This window comes from Diadema antillarum, unplaced genomic scaffold (assembly GCF_040938485.1).
Source record: "Diadema antillarum isolate AM-2024a unplaced genomic scaffold, OU_Dant_1.0 scf00000075, whole genome shotgun sequence".
NCBI lineage: Eukaryota > Metazoa > Echinodermata > Echinoidea > Diadematoida > Diadematidae > Diadema > Diadema antillarum.
The window spans coordinates 5495245-5511427 of NW_027270964.1; the positions used below are offsets into that span (position 1 = coordinate 5495245).

The 16183-nt window shown below is 38.9% G+C and overlaps 1 protein-coding gene across 1 annotated transcript in view; it reads left to right on the forward strand.

Moving 5' to 3' along the window:
* The window catches only part of LOC139717461 (protein Hook homolog 3-like), a 50984-nt gene extending 35612 nt beyond the window's left edge, over positions 1 to 15372 (forward strand). Inside the window, exons 13-18 of the mRNA XM_071628968.1 lie at positions 316 to 378; positions 8215 to 8249; positions 10742 to 10824; positions 11435 to 11643; positions 12122 to 12193; positions 13915 to 15372. Of these exons, the coding sequence (XP_071485069.1) occupies positions 316 to 378; positions 8215 to 8249; positions 10742 to 10824; positions 11435 to 11643; positions 12122 to 12193; positions 13915 to 14055 (603 nt within the window). The 3' untranslated portion in view covers positions 14056 to 15372. The remainder of the gene's footprint in view (positions 1 to 315; positions 379 to 8214; positions 8250 to 10741; positions 10825 to 11434; positions 11644 to 12121; positions 12194 to 13914) is intronic.
* The last annotated feature ends 811 nt before the right edge of the window (positions 15373 to 16183 follow it).

Sequence of the window (16183 nt, forward strand, 5' to 3'; positions counted from 1 at the left end):
ACTTCCTATAGATACCCCTTGTCTTTTTCTTTTTGATATAAATAATTATTCATTCTGAGTGAATAAATTGGGATATTGAATCTGTACAATAACAGAATACATGCTGATAATTTTAAGATACACACGGGTCTCAAACTTTGTCAAAATATAAAATGCACAATAGAAATAGGACTGAGGTAGTGAAAAAACTAAGCAAACGTAGTGGACATTGGTGTGCTGTGTGTCTGGCTGCATGAGGACCTACCTAGCTTGGAGTGTCTCAGCCTGGTCTAGTGCATCACTAATGTCAGTTCTAATCTCTCTCACATGGAGCAGTCTTCCCCCGGAAAGCCCGCATCATCTCCATCCTCATCGTCGAATGCAGAACTTTCCAGAGAGGTAGATTGTTTCACCCCGCTGCTCCACGGAGCAGGGTCGTTTTCTTTTTTTGCACTTTGACTGCATTCAGCCTGTTGTCCAACTAACCCACCGCCCCTCCCCCCCCCCCTCAATGTTTGCATTGAAGTTTTGAGTTTATGAGTTACTCTCACATGCTAACGCAAGTGCTGTATTCACACATGTAAGACAGCTACTTCAAGATAACCTTTTCATCACATTTACACCAGTGTTAACATGCCTCAGCAAAAATGACAACATCAATGGATGATGTTGTTTTCTTTTTTTCTTTTTATAGGATGTGAGGACTTACAGCATTATGAATTCATGCCCAATTGCTTGGCAATCAATTCCTGACATTATTGCACAATGCCATTTTATTTTTGTTGTAGTTACTTAACCTCCACGATGTTGTTGTGGTGAGATGTGCAAACATTATAAACCTTGTTTTCATTACCAGAAGGAATAACTCACTTTGATGAATCTGTATATTTGATATTGTTAATGAGATGGTACAAGGAATTTAGTTCGTGATTTTTCCTATTCACAAATTAAAACGTATGCCACAAGATTCCTGCAATAATGAAGACAAAAATTATCTTTAGGTTTCATCTGCATAAATACAGAAATGCTGAAGGACAGACCACTAACAAAATATAATTGCATTCGGTTTGTTGTGAATGTGCATGTGTGTTATTGCTTATCAATTCCTCAAATTACAAGTGTAGTAGATGTGATGTTATGTCAACTTGTGAATTCCTCCCGAATTTCCACCGAACATTGTCGCCCTTGTCTATTTTGATTTGTGTTCCATTGGAAATGTAGCTCTATATTAATTACTCTTACAGTTTCATAGAATGTGCTAGGCAGTGTGAATTTGACAGGAAGTTGACATGATATGATGAAGAGAGTGAGGTTGTAGGTGACCGGCGGGGAAGATTATAATGCAGTATTCCGTGATAGAAGTGGAGCAGGCCTTGTTTGAAATGTAGCTAGCAGACTGGAAGGATTTCATTTTACATTACAAGAGAATCATGTGTATTGTAGGATATGTATTTTAGTCTGTTGGTAATCCCACAACCACTTGTGATTTGTGAAGAGGTCCCTCAAAACATTATGAGCTAAACTTCTGTGAGTATTTTTCATCTCATGGTTAAAGAAAGAGTGATTTGTTTTCTTGCACTAGATTTAGCACTTGAAAGTAAGAAGATTAGTGATCACCTGATTGGATAGCCTAGCGATGGGGTGCTGTTATTGGTGGGTTTTTTTTTCTATCATTCATTTTTACATAGAAATGATGAGAGCGATGTGAAATGTAAGGAAACATCTGAAATTTAGACCAGAAAGGCAAAATCTATGTTTTAAGGGAATAAAATTGGTTAACTTCTGTAAAAGAAAGAAGATTTAGTGTGATTTTCAACCTCTGATGTTTGTTTCTCCAAATCATTACCGAGATTTTGGTTTTCTGTATGTGGCTTTGCATTGCATCATAACTTTTCTGGAGAGAGAAATGAGCACATTTGCAGACTTAACGTAGTGCATAAAAGGTGCAAACACAAAAGTCTGTAAAAAGTTAATATACACTGTACATGTATTTTCTGTCAGGTCACATTTGAAGTGAGTCTCCTGTAGAGATGATACAGATCAATGCAGAGAGTGAAGCATCATGGTAGATCATGGGGGATAAGAAGGATAAGAAATCAGGTTTGAGTGATTGAAATCATTGGCTGGGGCATCAAGGATTAATTCTGCATCTGGGACAGGATGACATCAAATGCTTCAAGTTAACCACGTGTGTTGTGTATTTGATGTGAAAAGTTCACCTAATTGCTCACCATTTTCTTAAATGTCTTTTCACGACTCAGATTTCAGTCCAGTGTGTGGCTGTGCTGTCATGATTTGTGATTTAAAAAGCAGATTCTCGTTAGAGGCAGACTTGTCGATTTAACTTTGGTTCTCGAATTATCTGGAATTTATGAAATGTTGAGTCAGTGGTAGCTATCTTTTGGTGTTGTCTACACTGATGGGTGTGTTCGGGAAATGTGCTTATATGCAATATGGCTGTATGTACCCGTGTGGGCTCTTCAGTGGTAGCATTGCTTATCAACAAAACTGAATTTTGTGCACTGTGTTGCTTATCAGCAAAACTAAATCTTGTACACTGCGTATGCTGTTGTTAGATTGGAAATAAGTGGATAGAAACAGTTCAGTGCACTTTTATGATGGTAGAGAAGTCATTTCATATGAATATTAGTCTGAGTCACAGACTTCCTGTTTCCCATGGATTCCCGAACCTGCTCTATATGATTTGATATAAACATTTTATCTTTTACAGTGTGCTTTTGTTTTTGTTATTCAGTGTTGATTTTTGATAGACTTTGAAGGCTACTCGCCAATGGTCAGAATGTTTATTTCCTGTAATTAACCTTCTAATAACTTTCTCCAATAGCACATTTGATTCCCCCCCCCCCCCCCATTGCCATATAACTTCATTGTGGTCTTAGGACTGCATGGCAAATCTTTTCTTGTTCAATGTTACATGCCTTGTGGTCGAAATACTAGCATTGAGCAGAGTGGCCATACATCTTTAGTTTTGGGATCTTTCAGAAGTTACACACACATTGCTGTGATACATTGTGGGAATATCCTGTTGCAGTGTGTCCAGTTACTGTGCACATTGTCACATGTAGGTTAAAAAATCCAGCAAGTGCCACTTTAAATTTTCCCCTGACAGTGCCAAGTTGCCACACAGTGACATGTTTGAATATAACTATGGACAACATTTTTAGAGAGATTTCAGTTCTAATTTTCTTTTAAAGTACAGAAAATGCACCAGGTGTCAATACAGTAGAAACATTATTTAGCAACAGAAGATTATTTACTCATTCAACAGGAAACATTATTATTAGAACATACTGATTGAAATCTTTGAAGTGCTTCATTTTGCTTGTAGTGTTGTATGTGCATACCTATTTGACAAGGATTCCATGAGATGAAACTTGCACCAAGATCCTGTAAGCAAGATTTGTTCCTTGATTTATTGTAGCAATATTGACACTGCTCCATCGTAGGATTAGTGAGCTTGACGGTGTAATTAAGAGTTCACAGATTATTTGATGAGCTGCTTGTATGAGTTTATATCACATAAATTCAATCGTAAAACATTGTAGTATTTTAAATGTTACAAGATAACACTGTATAGTAGGAAGATCAAATATGAAGAATATTTCTTATTCACATGAACAGAAATCATTTTCCAAAGTAATTGTAAACAAATTGTTAGCCATCATGACTAGATACTGCTATTGATATGATTTTCATGTTGGCTGCATATAGCAGAAACGGTAGCATGTTGTCATGGTTAACTAATGCTAATGTTCATATTTCTCTCACCCAATTGCATTATATCCCCATTGTACCCCCATTTATATATATATTTATATATATAGCCTATGATAATCCTGTTTCAATTTTCCTCTCCCCTTCTCCCCCTCCCTCTCCCAATGTGATGCTGCTATATATACCTCCCTTCCTCTCCATTCATACCAAACATACAGTTTGTGAGTATGACTCAGATTTATTTCATAGATTGCTTTTGCTTCAGGGTGAAAGGTCATTCTTCAATCTGCGTGTTGCTAGGCGTTGCCATGCTCAGTGTGAAATTAACATCTGCTGTGGCATCCATCTAAAGCTCTGATATACAATACATAATATACAGGCAGGCAACTTCTTTCACTATAAAATGACAATTGTACATAAACTTCTGATGCCATAAATTCACCCGACGCATTGATGCCTCTGACAAGGGCAGTTATATTCATCAGAATTCTCCAGTACACCCCTTCTCTTAATGTTCATGTACAAACTAGTAGTGAACAGGACATATATGTGTTCATTTCACTCATAGTAATTGTGTGGTGTGGGTCAAAGTATAACTCTTTGCTATTGAGACTTAACTATTTCCCAGTAGACATTTGTCAAGCATACCTACACAGTGTACACCACTGATCTCTATCGCAAGCACCTGGATATCTCATTGGCCATTCCCTTTGAAGCCACTGCACCACCATCTTGCCACGCATATCACCCATATGTTTTTATATGGAGCTCACAGCATCACATGATCTAGGTGACAGTCACTGCTGGAAAATGTACGTGAGTCCCCAAAGAGTTTGCTTGGTAACATGGCATCTCGATGGCTTCAACTGTTTGTGCAGCGTGAATGGGCCGATGAGATATCTAGATACTTCATACAGAGATCAGTGATCAGTGATCTACACTGTACCTGTTTTTCTCTCCTGTGTCATCGTACAAGCTTGTGTTAGATGCAGTCAAGTGTCTTTTTACGTGTAAAGTCCTCATCTATCTGTCTCCCTCTCAGTGACTTGTGGTAAATACCCTCTCTGTTACGCTTGTCAGAAAACTGTAGTTTGTGTCTCACATGTTTCCTGCTTGAAGTGAGTGCAGAATCGTTCTTGCCTGCTAAACACGTCTGTCCTCCCGACTGTCGGTCCGTCTGTTTGTTTATCTGTCATTCTCATTTGATGTGTCTTCACATTCACTCTTTTACCAATCTGTGACTTGTGGTCCTTCTTGACTATGCCTGTCAAAACTGAATGTGATATGCATTGTGCCCTTTACATTGAATAGTAGTCGTATAATGTGGAACTGGAGATGAAAACCCAACTATGTGCAAGTTTGTGAATGTGTAATGTCGTGTAAGTGGCCACACAACTGTGAGTAGTTGTTTGACTTTGCTGAATCTTGAATGCTTCTTTAATCTTACAGCATGGTACACGTCAGCATTTGTGTGTCTGTCAAAGATTCTCTCACTTATTCACCACCAGTGGTTACATCCTAAAGACTGCTTGCCTGCCATGCATGCTGTTTGTCTGTATGTCTGTAGACATGCCACAATGTCTATACAATTCATGTTGTATGATCTCTTCAGCTCCGTTGACGTTGCCCCACCTTAGACAGCCAACTATTTTCTCTTGTCTCTGATGTCCCACGCTTTGACTCAGAGCTACTCTTGATATACCGTATACGTCATATATTTTGCTGGGTTTTAATGTTTGCGAATTTTGTGAGTCGGGCGCTTTTTGCGAATTTAACGACATATGAAAATATTAACTCAAATCCAGATGTGAAGGTGATGTGTATGCACACATTTTCTCCATCCATTGCTGTACTCCATGATTGCAAATTTTAATCACTTGCAAAATTGTCTGGAAGTCTTGATTACCAAAAAATTTGTCTCACTAAATATATGGCCTATACAATATGCTGAGTACTTTCCTTGCAGGAAATGTTTTATTTTTCTTGTTACCCACTACGTTCAAAGTTATGTATTCCGTGTAATGTATCACAAACTTTTATGAATCACCACACAAAGCTGGGTTGTTGATTTTTAGTTTACAACTTTGTTGCTCTGATTTTGTTTTTTGAAAACTTAACATTTCATGAGAAAATATAGATTTTTTTTTCCTCTACGAGGGATTTCCGGCTATAATTGTGCATTCAAAATCAGTGGGTAAGCTGAGGTCATATGACATTTGTGTCTATGCATGTCAGCATTATTGGAGGGTAATGGGTTACAAGTGATCCATTGTGCATATTGCAGGCATTTCCTCAAACCTTGCCTGTCACCTTGATATATAAATGGTATTTGACTCTTTGCATTAAACTCTCCAACAAGGACATTTTAATACAGATATTGCACTGTGGCATACAATCATCACTTGGTTTTCACGGATACTCATTGAAATTGAGGTGTTACAATAGTTGTACTGTAAAACTCAAACCGTATTGGAGAAAGTTTGATCATAGCTAATTATCATACAGTGTTCATTTCACTCAGCTGAGGTACAATGTATGAATAGAGAGCTTTGTTCAATGGCAATATATTGCACCAATCACTTTTCTGTGTACTAAAAGAAAGTGAACGACCTGGATGCGGTGAATATGAATAGATTGAGGCACATAGGTATAAATTGATAACTGTAATGGAATATGTTTTTACAAATGCTGTTTTTTACAGCAGCATATCTGAAATTGCAGACATGAACATTCTCTTAGATTTATGTTGAAGTATGCAAATCTTAAAAAGCATTTGTGTGCTTTTTTTTGTCACTAATTTTTCTCACTAAAAGTATGTGATACTGTATAAAATGACAATATTGTAGGCTTGACTGTGTGATCTAGTTGTCTGCCTTTAAAATAGAAACCAAGGTCTGGAAGATTGAGAAAGCTGCACATTAGAGTAGTGTCCGTTACATCCTGCTTCCTGTTACAATACACCACATTTTTCTTTTCTCTCTCTCTCTCTCTCTCTCTTTTTATGGCACATTTCCAGCTGCATTTCACTTCATTTTCCAATGCTAGAATATATCCTTGAGTGGTGTTTAGTTTGCTCTCAATCAAATATAGATTGCAATTTTTTAGTTTTTGCAAAACACACACAAACCAAAACATAAGTTGATGTGACTTTGTTGCAAAACAGAAACGTAAGATAAAGAAGTGCTTATACCCTATTCAAATATAATCTAGTAGAAATTATCATGCATTATATTTCCATGTTATAATAAATTCATGAAGAGCAGAGTGCTTTGATGTTAATTATGAGACAAAATGCAGTGATTAGAATACTTTACTCATGCTTTCAGCAAGTATTCTCATATCCCTCCTGGTAAGTGGACTAGTCATCTGGGATGGATTGCTGCATTATCTAAGGCCTGGATGACTCTAAAATTGTATGTGTGCTATATGAATGATCTCATTGTTCCCATGGCATGTATTTCAAATGGTCACATATACCAGGATAAGCCATCCTTTGTAAGAGAGACAGTTTCATCTTCTGTAGTTTACTCATAAATATGCTATTCAACGCAATTAAACAAAATTATGATTTGCATATTGCTGTAGAGAGTCGACACAAACAAGTAAGTGTTTTGACCTCATCAGTCATGATGGCTTTGTACTCAATATTTTCAGCTACCACCAGCCTTTAAGTGTACAATATTTTAAACTGTACTAACACCAATGAATCATAGATGATCTCATTAAAAAAAAAAAAAAAAGTCCCTTACTGCAGCATCCTTTCAATTCTGCACAGACACTCACGCTGTGGTTCTGTATTGTATTTACTTTAATATTGGATTTGTTCTTTAGTCAAAATTACAACACACTCTTCCTGACCTGTTAAGCAAACTTTTATTGTATTTATTTTAATTTTGTTTTGTTTTTTGTTTTTGTTTTTTGGTCAAAATTACAACACATTCTTCCTGAACTGTTGAGCAATATTTTTCTTTGTGGCTATTTTGCTCTTAGATAGCAAAAGTGTATTATATAGCAGTAATCTATCATCTAGTGTCAAAGTACTTAGGGAGCATATAAATACATATACATCTCTTCAAATGAAAAACCTGTCTTTTTGAGATCATGCTCGATAAGCTGTATTGCGTTAGCTCTGTGTTTGACCGTGTTCACTTCCTACATTTGAGATTGTGATCAATATCTTGCAAATGGATGAATTCGTGTAAAGGAAAAGTGAAAGTAAAGTGAAACCCAAGAAACATGAGATAGTTGACAGTGTTCATACGGCATAGTTGTTGGAGAATACTCAGTGGCTTGTAGAATGGTAGAAAAACCAAATATTGTTGTACCAGGATCTTTGTGTTGGCAAACCTCTTTAACATTAAGTGTTGATGCTAACATCTATTGTAATGGTACACCACATGCTTTCTACAAGAATATGTGTATTCATGAATGTGTTGAATCTCATATATTGTGTAATGTACTTATCTTTGTTTTATATATGTATGTTCTTCTTAACTTCAGAACCAAGAACTACGGAAAAAACTGCAAAAGCACAAGTGAGTATTGTATCTGTTATTAGCTCACCTGAGCCAAAGGCTCAAGTGAGCTATTGCGATCGCCCTTCGTCCGGCGTCCGTCGTGCGTCGTCCGTCGTCCGTCGTCCGTCGTCCGTCGTCCGTCGTCCGTCGTGCGTCGTGCGTAAACTTTTTACATTTTCATCTTCTTCTTGAAAACCCCAAGACTGATTTTCATCAAACTTGGCAGGTAGCATCCCTAGGGGGTTAGGAACTCAATTTGTTAAAATGGGCACCATGCCCAACCCAGGGGGCCCCCAGGGGGGCCCAAACCCCCCAAAATTAAGGAATCTGTCAAAATCTTCTTCTCTAGAACCAGTAGTGATAGAGCTAAGTTAGTACTATGGGTTAGTACATTGATGATTGTAGTTTCAAGTTTGTTCATGGCAGAATCAAGGGTGCCCCCCTTTGGACCCAGGGGAGGGTGGTGGGGAGGGGTTCTAAAGGGGCCTAAATTGTACATTTTCATCTTCTTCTTGAGAATCCCATGACCCATTTTCACCAAACTTGGCAGGTAGCATCCCTAGGGGGTTAGGAACTCAATTTGTTAAAATGGGCACCATGCCCCACCCAGGGGGCCCCCAGGGGGCCCAAACGCCCCAAAATTAAGGAATCTGTCAAAATTTTCTTCTCTAGAACCAGAAGTGATAGAGCTAAGTTAATACTATGAGTTTGTACATTGATGACTGCAGTTTCAAGTTTGTTCATGGCAGAATCAGGGGTGCCTCCCTTGGGACCCAGGGGAGGGGGTGAGGTGGGGTCCTAATAGGGCCTAAATTGTACATTTTTATCTTCTTCTTGAGAACCCCATGACCCATTTTCACCAAACTTGGCAGGTAGCATCCCTAGGGGGTTAGGATCTCAATTTGTTCAAATGGGCACCATGCCCCACCCAGGGGGCCCCCAGGGGGCCCAAACGCCCCAAAATTAAGGAATCTGTCAAAATTTTCTTCTCTAGAACCAGAAGTGATAGAGCTAAGTTAATACTATGAGTTTGTACATTGATGACTGCAGTTTCAAGTTTGTTCATGGCAGAATCAGGGGTGCCTCCCTTGGGACCCAGGGGAGGGGGTGAGGTGGGGTCCTAATAGGGCCTAAATTGTACATTTTTATCTTCTTCTTGAGAACCCCATGACCCATTTTCACCAAACTTGGCAGGTAGCATCCCTAGGGGGTTAGGATCTCAATTTGTTCAAATGGGCACCATGCCCCACCCAGGGGGCCTCAAGGGGGGCCCAAACCTTCAAAATGAAGGAATCTTTAAAAATCTTCTCTAGAATCAGAAGTTATAGAGCTAAGATAATACTTCAAGTTTGTTCATAGGAGATCCAGGGGTGCCCCTCTTGGGGGCAGGGGGGGGGGGGGTTGGGAAGGTCAAAATGGGGGCCTGAATTGTACATTTTCATCTTCTTCCTGAAAACCTCATGATGTATTTTCGTCAGACTTGGCAGGTAGCATCCCTAGGGGCTCAGGATCTCAATTTATGAAAATGGGCACGATGCCCCACCCAGAGGGCCCCAGGGGGCCCCAATCTCCCCAAATTAAGGAATCTTAAAAAACTTGGGCCCTTATTGTACATTTTCATCTTCTACTTGAGAATGCCTGGTCAAATTTTGGTAGAGCTGTGAATGATTTAGATTAGTGACTGCGTGAAAGGTGAACTTGCGATACTCAGGTGAGCGCTAGACCCGCGGGTCTCTTGTCTGTGTAAGACAACGCTACGTGTTAAAACTAAAAAATATGTATGTATATTACTGCTCACATGCTTTTCGATGTCTTGTGTTTGAGGTTAATATTTCAGATGTAATATCCAGTGTCTTCAACATGCTCAAAACCGATCAGCAAAGCTGTTGTCGTTTGGTTTGTTTGTTTGTTTGTTGTTGGGTTTTTTTTAAGCCAAGAAGCGTGACCACGCCCCTCTTTGACAAATGCCCTGGCTCCCTGTGCAAAAGCAAATCACATACAAAATCTTGTCAGTCACCTACAAATGTCTCCAGAATTATGCTCCAAATTTACCTTCAGAAACTAATTTCATGCTACTTGTCTGAAAGACAAGGAATGCAGTCTGGCCAAGACCCAACCTGGCTATCTATCCCCAGGACTCTTACTTGGACAGGAGACAGATCCCTCTTGGCTGCTGTCCCATGCCTCAAAGTGTCAGGGAATCACCACCTCCAGCAGTGTTCCAAAAATCCTTGAAGAATTTCCTTTTTAATAACTGATCGATCATTTATGTGTACTTTGCAGGGCTTTTTTTTTCATCTGTTTTTTTTTTCTACCCCCTTATTGTCAGTTAGATATCATAATTTTGTGAAGCGATGTGATAACATGTTTACTGGTTGTAAGAGCACTGTAAGTACCTATATTGTGTTTGTGTGGTAGCAATAATTTCTTCTACCAGCTGAAAATTGTCAAACTTTGCTGTGTGAGTAGTACAAGCTATGACTGATGCTCTCACCCCTTCATTACTACAGGGAGAAGCTTCAGGAGAGTGATACAGAGCTTCAGCGCAAGAGGGCCGTTATTGACGACTTAGAGCCAAAATATACAACAGCAAGTGAGTTCAAGAACAGATGAGTATGAGGAGAATGCAATTGCATATAAAATGCTTTATGTTCCATTCATGGATCTCAGTGGTAAAAGTTGAATTAATAAATTTTGATGTGCCAAAAGGACAGTTGGTGGGTATTTGTGTTAGTCCAACCTCCAACTTAAATTTCCAGCTTTCCCTGAACAACAAAGTACCTATGTATAGGATTAAACACCAGTTTGATTTGATTTGATTTGATTTGATTTGATTTCTGAATTTCTTTTTCATCCATTAATGAAATAAAAGTCAATTGAACGAAATAATTTGGCACAGTATAATTTGAATCTGACAGTTAAAACAGGCTTATTGATAATGATGAATATCTATAAACGTCACATCAGGTTTTTGTACCAGTCCAGAACATTTTCCCATCCACATGATTCATGTCATAAATATAAAAATATTGCAGAAGGGAGAGTACAGTAAGCTGTACAGACTGTACATCAGACTTTCCTCCCCCCACCATGGCCTGTTCAAATCCTGGCTTATTACACCAGCTTCTTATATGACAGTCAAGTGAATGGTCTGTAAGAACATTCTTCCTCCTCGTTCGTATCTTTGTCCTCCTGGATACCAGCTGAACAGGTGCACAAACTCCAGGACGTGCTGCAGAAAAAGGACGACGAGATGCGGTCGATGGAGGAGAGGTATCGCAAGTACCTGGAGAAGGCCAAGTCCGTCATCCGCACCCTGGACCCCAAGCACAGCACGGGGGCGTCGTCCTCGGAGATTCAGCTGCTGAGGAACCAGCTGCAGGAGAAGCAGAAGCTCATAGAGCATCTAGAGGTCAGTGACCTTACTTAGATTGAGGATGTAGTCACGAGTATGAAATAATGTAATGGAAGGTGGGAAGTTGTGACGATATAAAAAGTTTCTACCTGTGCTTTTCATGCTTCTCTGTGAATATAAAACTATATTACAAGGGACTGTTGTCTTAACTATCTATGTGAATTCTGCAATGATATCTGATATTTCATTTGTTTCTGTATGCCTTCCTATTCATGAAATCACCAGCAGATACATGTCATGCACTCTGTGATGTGTGTTTATAAAAATCACTATTTTAAGGAATTCATTTTCTGATAATATATGTGCATATGAAATTATCAGACAGATTTGAAGTTGCAAAGGATGATCCTGCTTTGAAGTTTTTGCCTGAAGGATTTTGTGAATTTGAAATTTTTTCTTTAAAGTTTGGGATTACCTGATTGTCTGCATCATGCTGTGTTTTATATTGTATGTTCATTTCTTCACTCTGTTGCAGCATGAACGAGAGAAATCCAAGGCAACAAGAGACATGGAAGAGAAGCTTGTTGTATCAGCCTGGTATAACCTGGTAAGAAATCACACTCTCTGCTCCATGAATTTGTGTAGTCTCAATCTACTGATTCTAACTGAGAGAACAATCATCAATATATGAACAGGGCCCCATTTCATAAAAGATGTTAGGATGACAACTCTTGCTGGAATGAACAACTTCCCACAGCAAACAGCCAATCAGGAAGCTGGATTTTTGTCGTTACCATGACAATTGTCATTCCAGCAAAGAGTTGCATCAAATCAACTCTTTATGAAATGGGGCCCTGATGTGACCCAATATCTTAATGAGTTCTTTCTATCACTCTGATGTAATCTGGTGAGAATTCTCCAGTACTGTAAAATTGGATATTTTCGTGCGACTAATTTTTTGCGCTTGGCCGGGTAAGAAGAGTTTCGCATGTTTTTAATTCTGCGGAATCAAGACATCACGCACAGGAACATATGGCAAACAAAATATTCGCGTGCTTTTATTTTCGCGCTAGTTTCTGGTTGCGCGAAATGCGCGAAAATTTCAACACCGCGAAAATTTCCACTTTTACAGTAGTTTAAATGTGGCATCAATGCTGTGTGACCTCTAAAGAAATGAGGCCAGTGGTACCAGTATACGTACTACAGTATACGCCTTATATTTCATGAATTCGTGACTGGTAACACCATTTTGCAGTTCGTTGAAATCACGATGAAGAACCACTGCAACAGAATGAGAAATGAATATTATATGCCTGTTCAAGAGAAAACCAAATGATTTCCCACCCTGGAGACAACAATACAGCACATTTATGTTATGGTAGGCAATGTAGTGAGCTGCTAATTTGGCAAATGTCGGTCGACTTGCAAAATTTGCGAAAATAAGAATACTGTGACGTAGTCCGCATATACGGCACAATGGTGCAATGAAGCCAATATTGCTTCAAACCTGGTATCTTACCAGCTGTACACCGATTGAGTGAGATCCAACACGGATGCAGATGGGTTATGGTGGATATTTTACGTATGGTTATCACTAGTAGTAGTTGTTACTGTGGTCTGATCATCTCTATGCAAGATTTCGACCAATCTTTTAGAAAACGTCGAAGGAGTCATATTAGGAAATAGTGATAGAAAGGTTTACAGTTCATACGTTCACCCTCCAAATTTAACCTGGCAATTGGTAGAATTTGGAGACTCACAAACTCAGCAAGGGAACCAGATTAATGTTTGCAAGATTTCAGTGTTGAAGGTGAAACGACAAACATTAAGTCATTGTAATGAGAGTAAGTGTGCTAATGGATCCATCACATATGAAGTCTTGTTCAGAGTTCCACCTCTACTCTTAGACATTTACCCTGATGATCAGCTTTTCTTTATAACCTTGTATGAAGCCACCTGCCTAGCTGTTGAATCAGTGTCATGGTTAATTATTGATTTGTAGAACTGTAGTGATGCTGAGGTATCCCTGTGATTGTTGAGTAGGTTAAATTGAGCTGGCCTTCTATGTGATATTTGATACTGAAAAACTTGAGTATTCAAGTTGTGTGTAGTGATCACTTAGTTTATGACAGATGATACATTGTACATCAGTGTTTATTGCTGGAGCATCTCACACTGCTTCTTTACTTTTCCCCAATGATTTTCTGTCTTCTTAGCTGAAAATTCATTGTAATGTACCTCTATCAAAGGCCACTGGACTTTAACAATATATAGATCACCTAGTCTGATGTAAAGACTTGCTTGACCGTTGCTTTATTTGTCCTACAGGGTATGCAGCTCCATCGCAAGGCAGCTGAAGACAGGTTGTCCACTAGCAGCAGTGGTCAGTCCTTCCTGGCCAGACAGAGGCAGGCGTCCAGCCGACGCTCCCAGGCCATTCTCAACAGCAACTCTACCTCGGGCAGATAACCAGAGCACAGCCACGTCCTTTTTTTTTTTGTTGCTCAGACCTCCTCCTCGTTCCTCATCATCATTGAGAACGGTGTAACGTCCACAGACTCGAGACTTTGTCGTATTGTTTCACTCTATATAGAGATGACAGTGCATTGTGTTTTCTTATGGTGCTTTTCCATTGTTCTGCCACCCGTGTTACATCTTTTAAACTATTCACGATTCTGATGACGTTGATTTGTACGCTTTATCACTCCTAGTTCAGTGCTGTTTTTGTTATGTTCTCTATGAAAGAGTTTTACATAATGAATGACAAATGTATTGCTTGGCAGGAAACTTATGTCGAGTTCTGTTACTTTTTAAGGTTTCAAAACATGATTGTGCGAGGCAGGATCAAAAGCCTTGTGGTCAAAATTAATTGTTGACCAATAGAGTTTGAAGCCCAGCTATCCTGTTGATGTAGTACGAAAACCCACTGTAATTGTCACTATGCTGTGCTATTAGGTTTCCTCAGGAAGGTAATCAGTAAAGCAGGAATAAACTCTTATATCAAAGAAACAACCAAAAAAAAGTGTTGGTATGCAAAGTGAAGTTCCTTTTTTCTCAACATTATTTTTGGAAAGAAAGAAAAATTGCAGTTGTGGAGGTATCACTTTGCATGGGTATATATCTTCAAATGACATTTGGTTGGTCGAGCTGTGTTTCAAATTACCAAAGTGCTCTGTCTGTAATTAAAGAAGGCAGGGGACTATGATGATTCATTGGCTGTCAATCTTGAAAACCTCTGCAAATGTAGATATGTTCTGTTTATAAATGAATACATGAGCATTTAGGTGCATGTGTGTTAAGTAGAGTGATATCTGATGATATTAACAAGTTCTGGTGTTGAGGGTTTGTTATGATAAGCATGAAGTGCAGCAGTGTCGATGGAAAAAGATGCATGGAATTTTGTCAACCCATGTAGGTAATACATTGGTGAATAGAATGACAGCTGTGACTTTGGACATGATCTCAAAGCTGTTAAACACTAGTTTATGGTAGTCATATTTACAGAATGTATTACTTGGCTGATTTACAGTGAGATTTGGTTTTTGGTGTTTCAATTCATATTTTCTTATAATTTGTTATATCATAGAGACGCAGTGTTGACCCCACCCTGAACAGTACCTACCTGATACATTTCTATGTTACATTCCTAATAGAGCTATCTCAGTCATAAGTTAATGGCCCAGGAGTTCAGAGAGCCAATACGTTTAATGCTTATTATTTTACTGACAAACAAATTATTTCAAATAGAAAATAGACCACTGTGAGTTATAAGACTGACACTTCAATAGGCAGACATGGTATTCTGTGATAACTGTGTGGTATCACTTTGTTGAATGTCAAAATTAAACTTCATTGTTTGCAGTTTTTTATACATCAGAGATGATGCTACATATACGTTTATTACTTTTAGTGATGATATGATCTCAAATTGTCATTAGAATTAAGAGTTCCACATAATATGTTGATAACTGTAATTTGTCCTGTACCATGTATGTGTGGCTGTCAAGAACTGCATAAGTACAGGTGTCCTGAATGGTCTAATGCAGATATATTATATGAGTGTCATCTGATGAACAGTGAGTACATGTAGTTCACCCCCTCCATGTCATGTGTGTGGAATCACTGATGCAGGTGCCATACCCTCCCCAAATTGAGCAAAGATGGTCACACGATAAAGAAAATGTTCAAATTCAGCTCTGATTGTATGAAAATCGGGCTGTTCATAGCATATAACACACACTGATGGACTTTCTCAGGCTTCAGCAGCAACTTCTTGAGCAGTGGCAAAGTCTCTGGCATGCCAACAAGTTGCCTGAAAACCTTTGCAAAGTCACATATTCGTGTTGAATTCTTGTGTCCATGTTGCCTTTCGTAAGGCCATCTGCCCTTAATAAGACTGTCGTGTAGCCATCGTGTGGCCTTTGTGTGTCCTTCAGATAAACTTCTTAATGAAAATTCACATCATTGTGTACCTTTGTCTGCGGTCTTGGTAACAACGTGAGACCTTCTTCCAGTAGACACCATACTTGCTTCGGCTGTTGATTGGATGTTGAGCAAGTTCGAGGCCAACTTTGCGCAGAGATAAAAATTCCATATT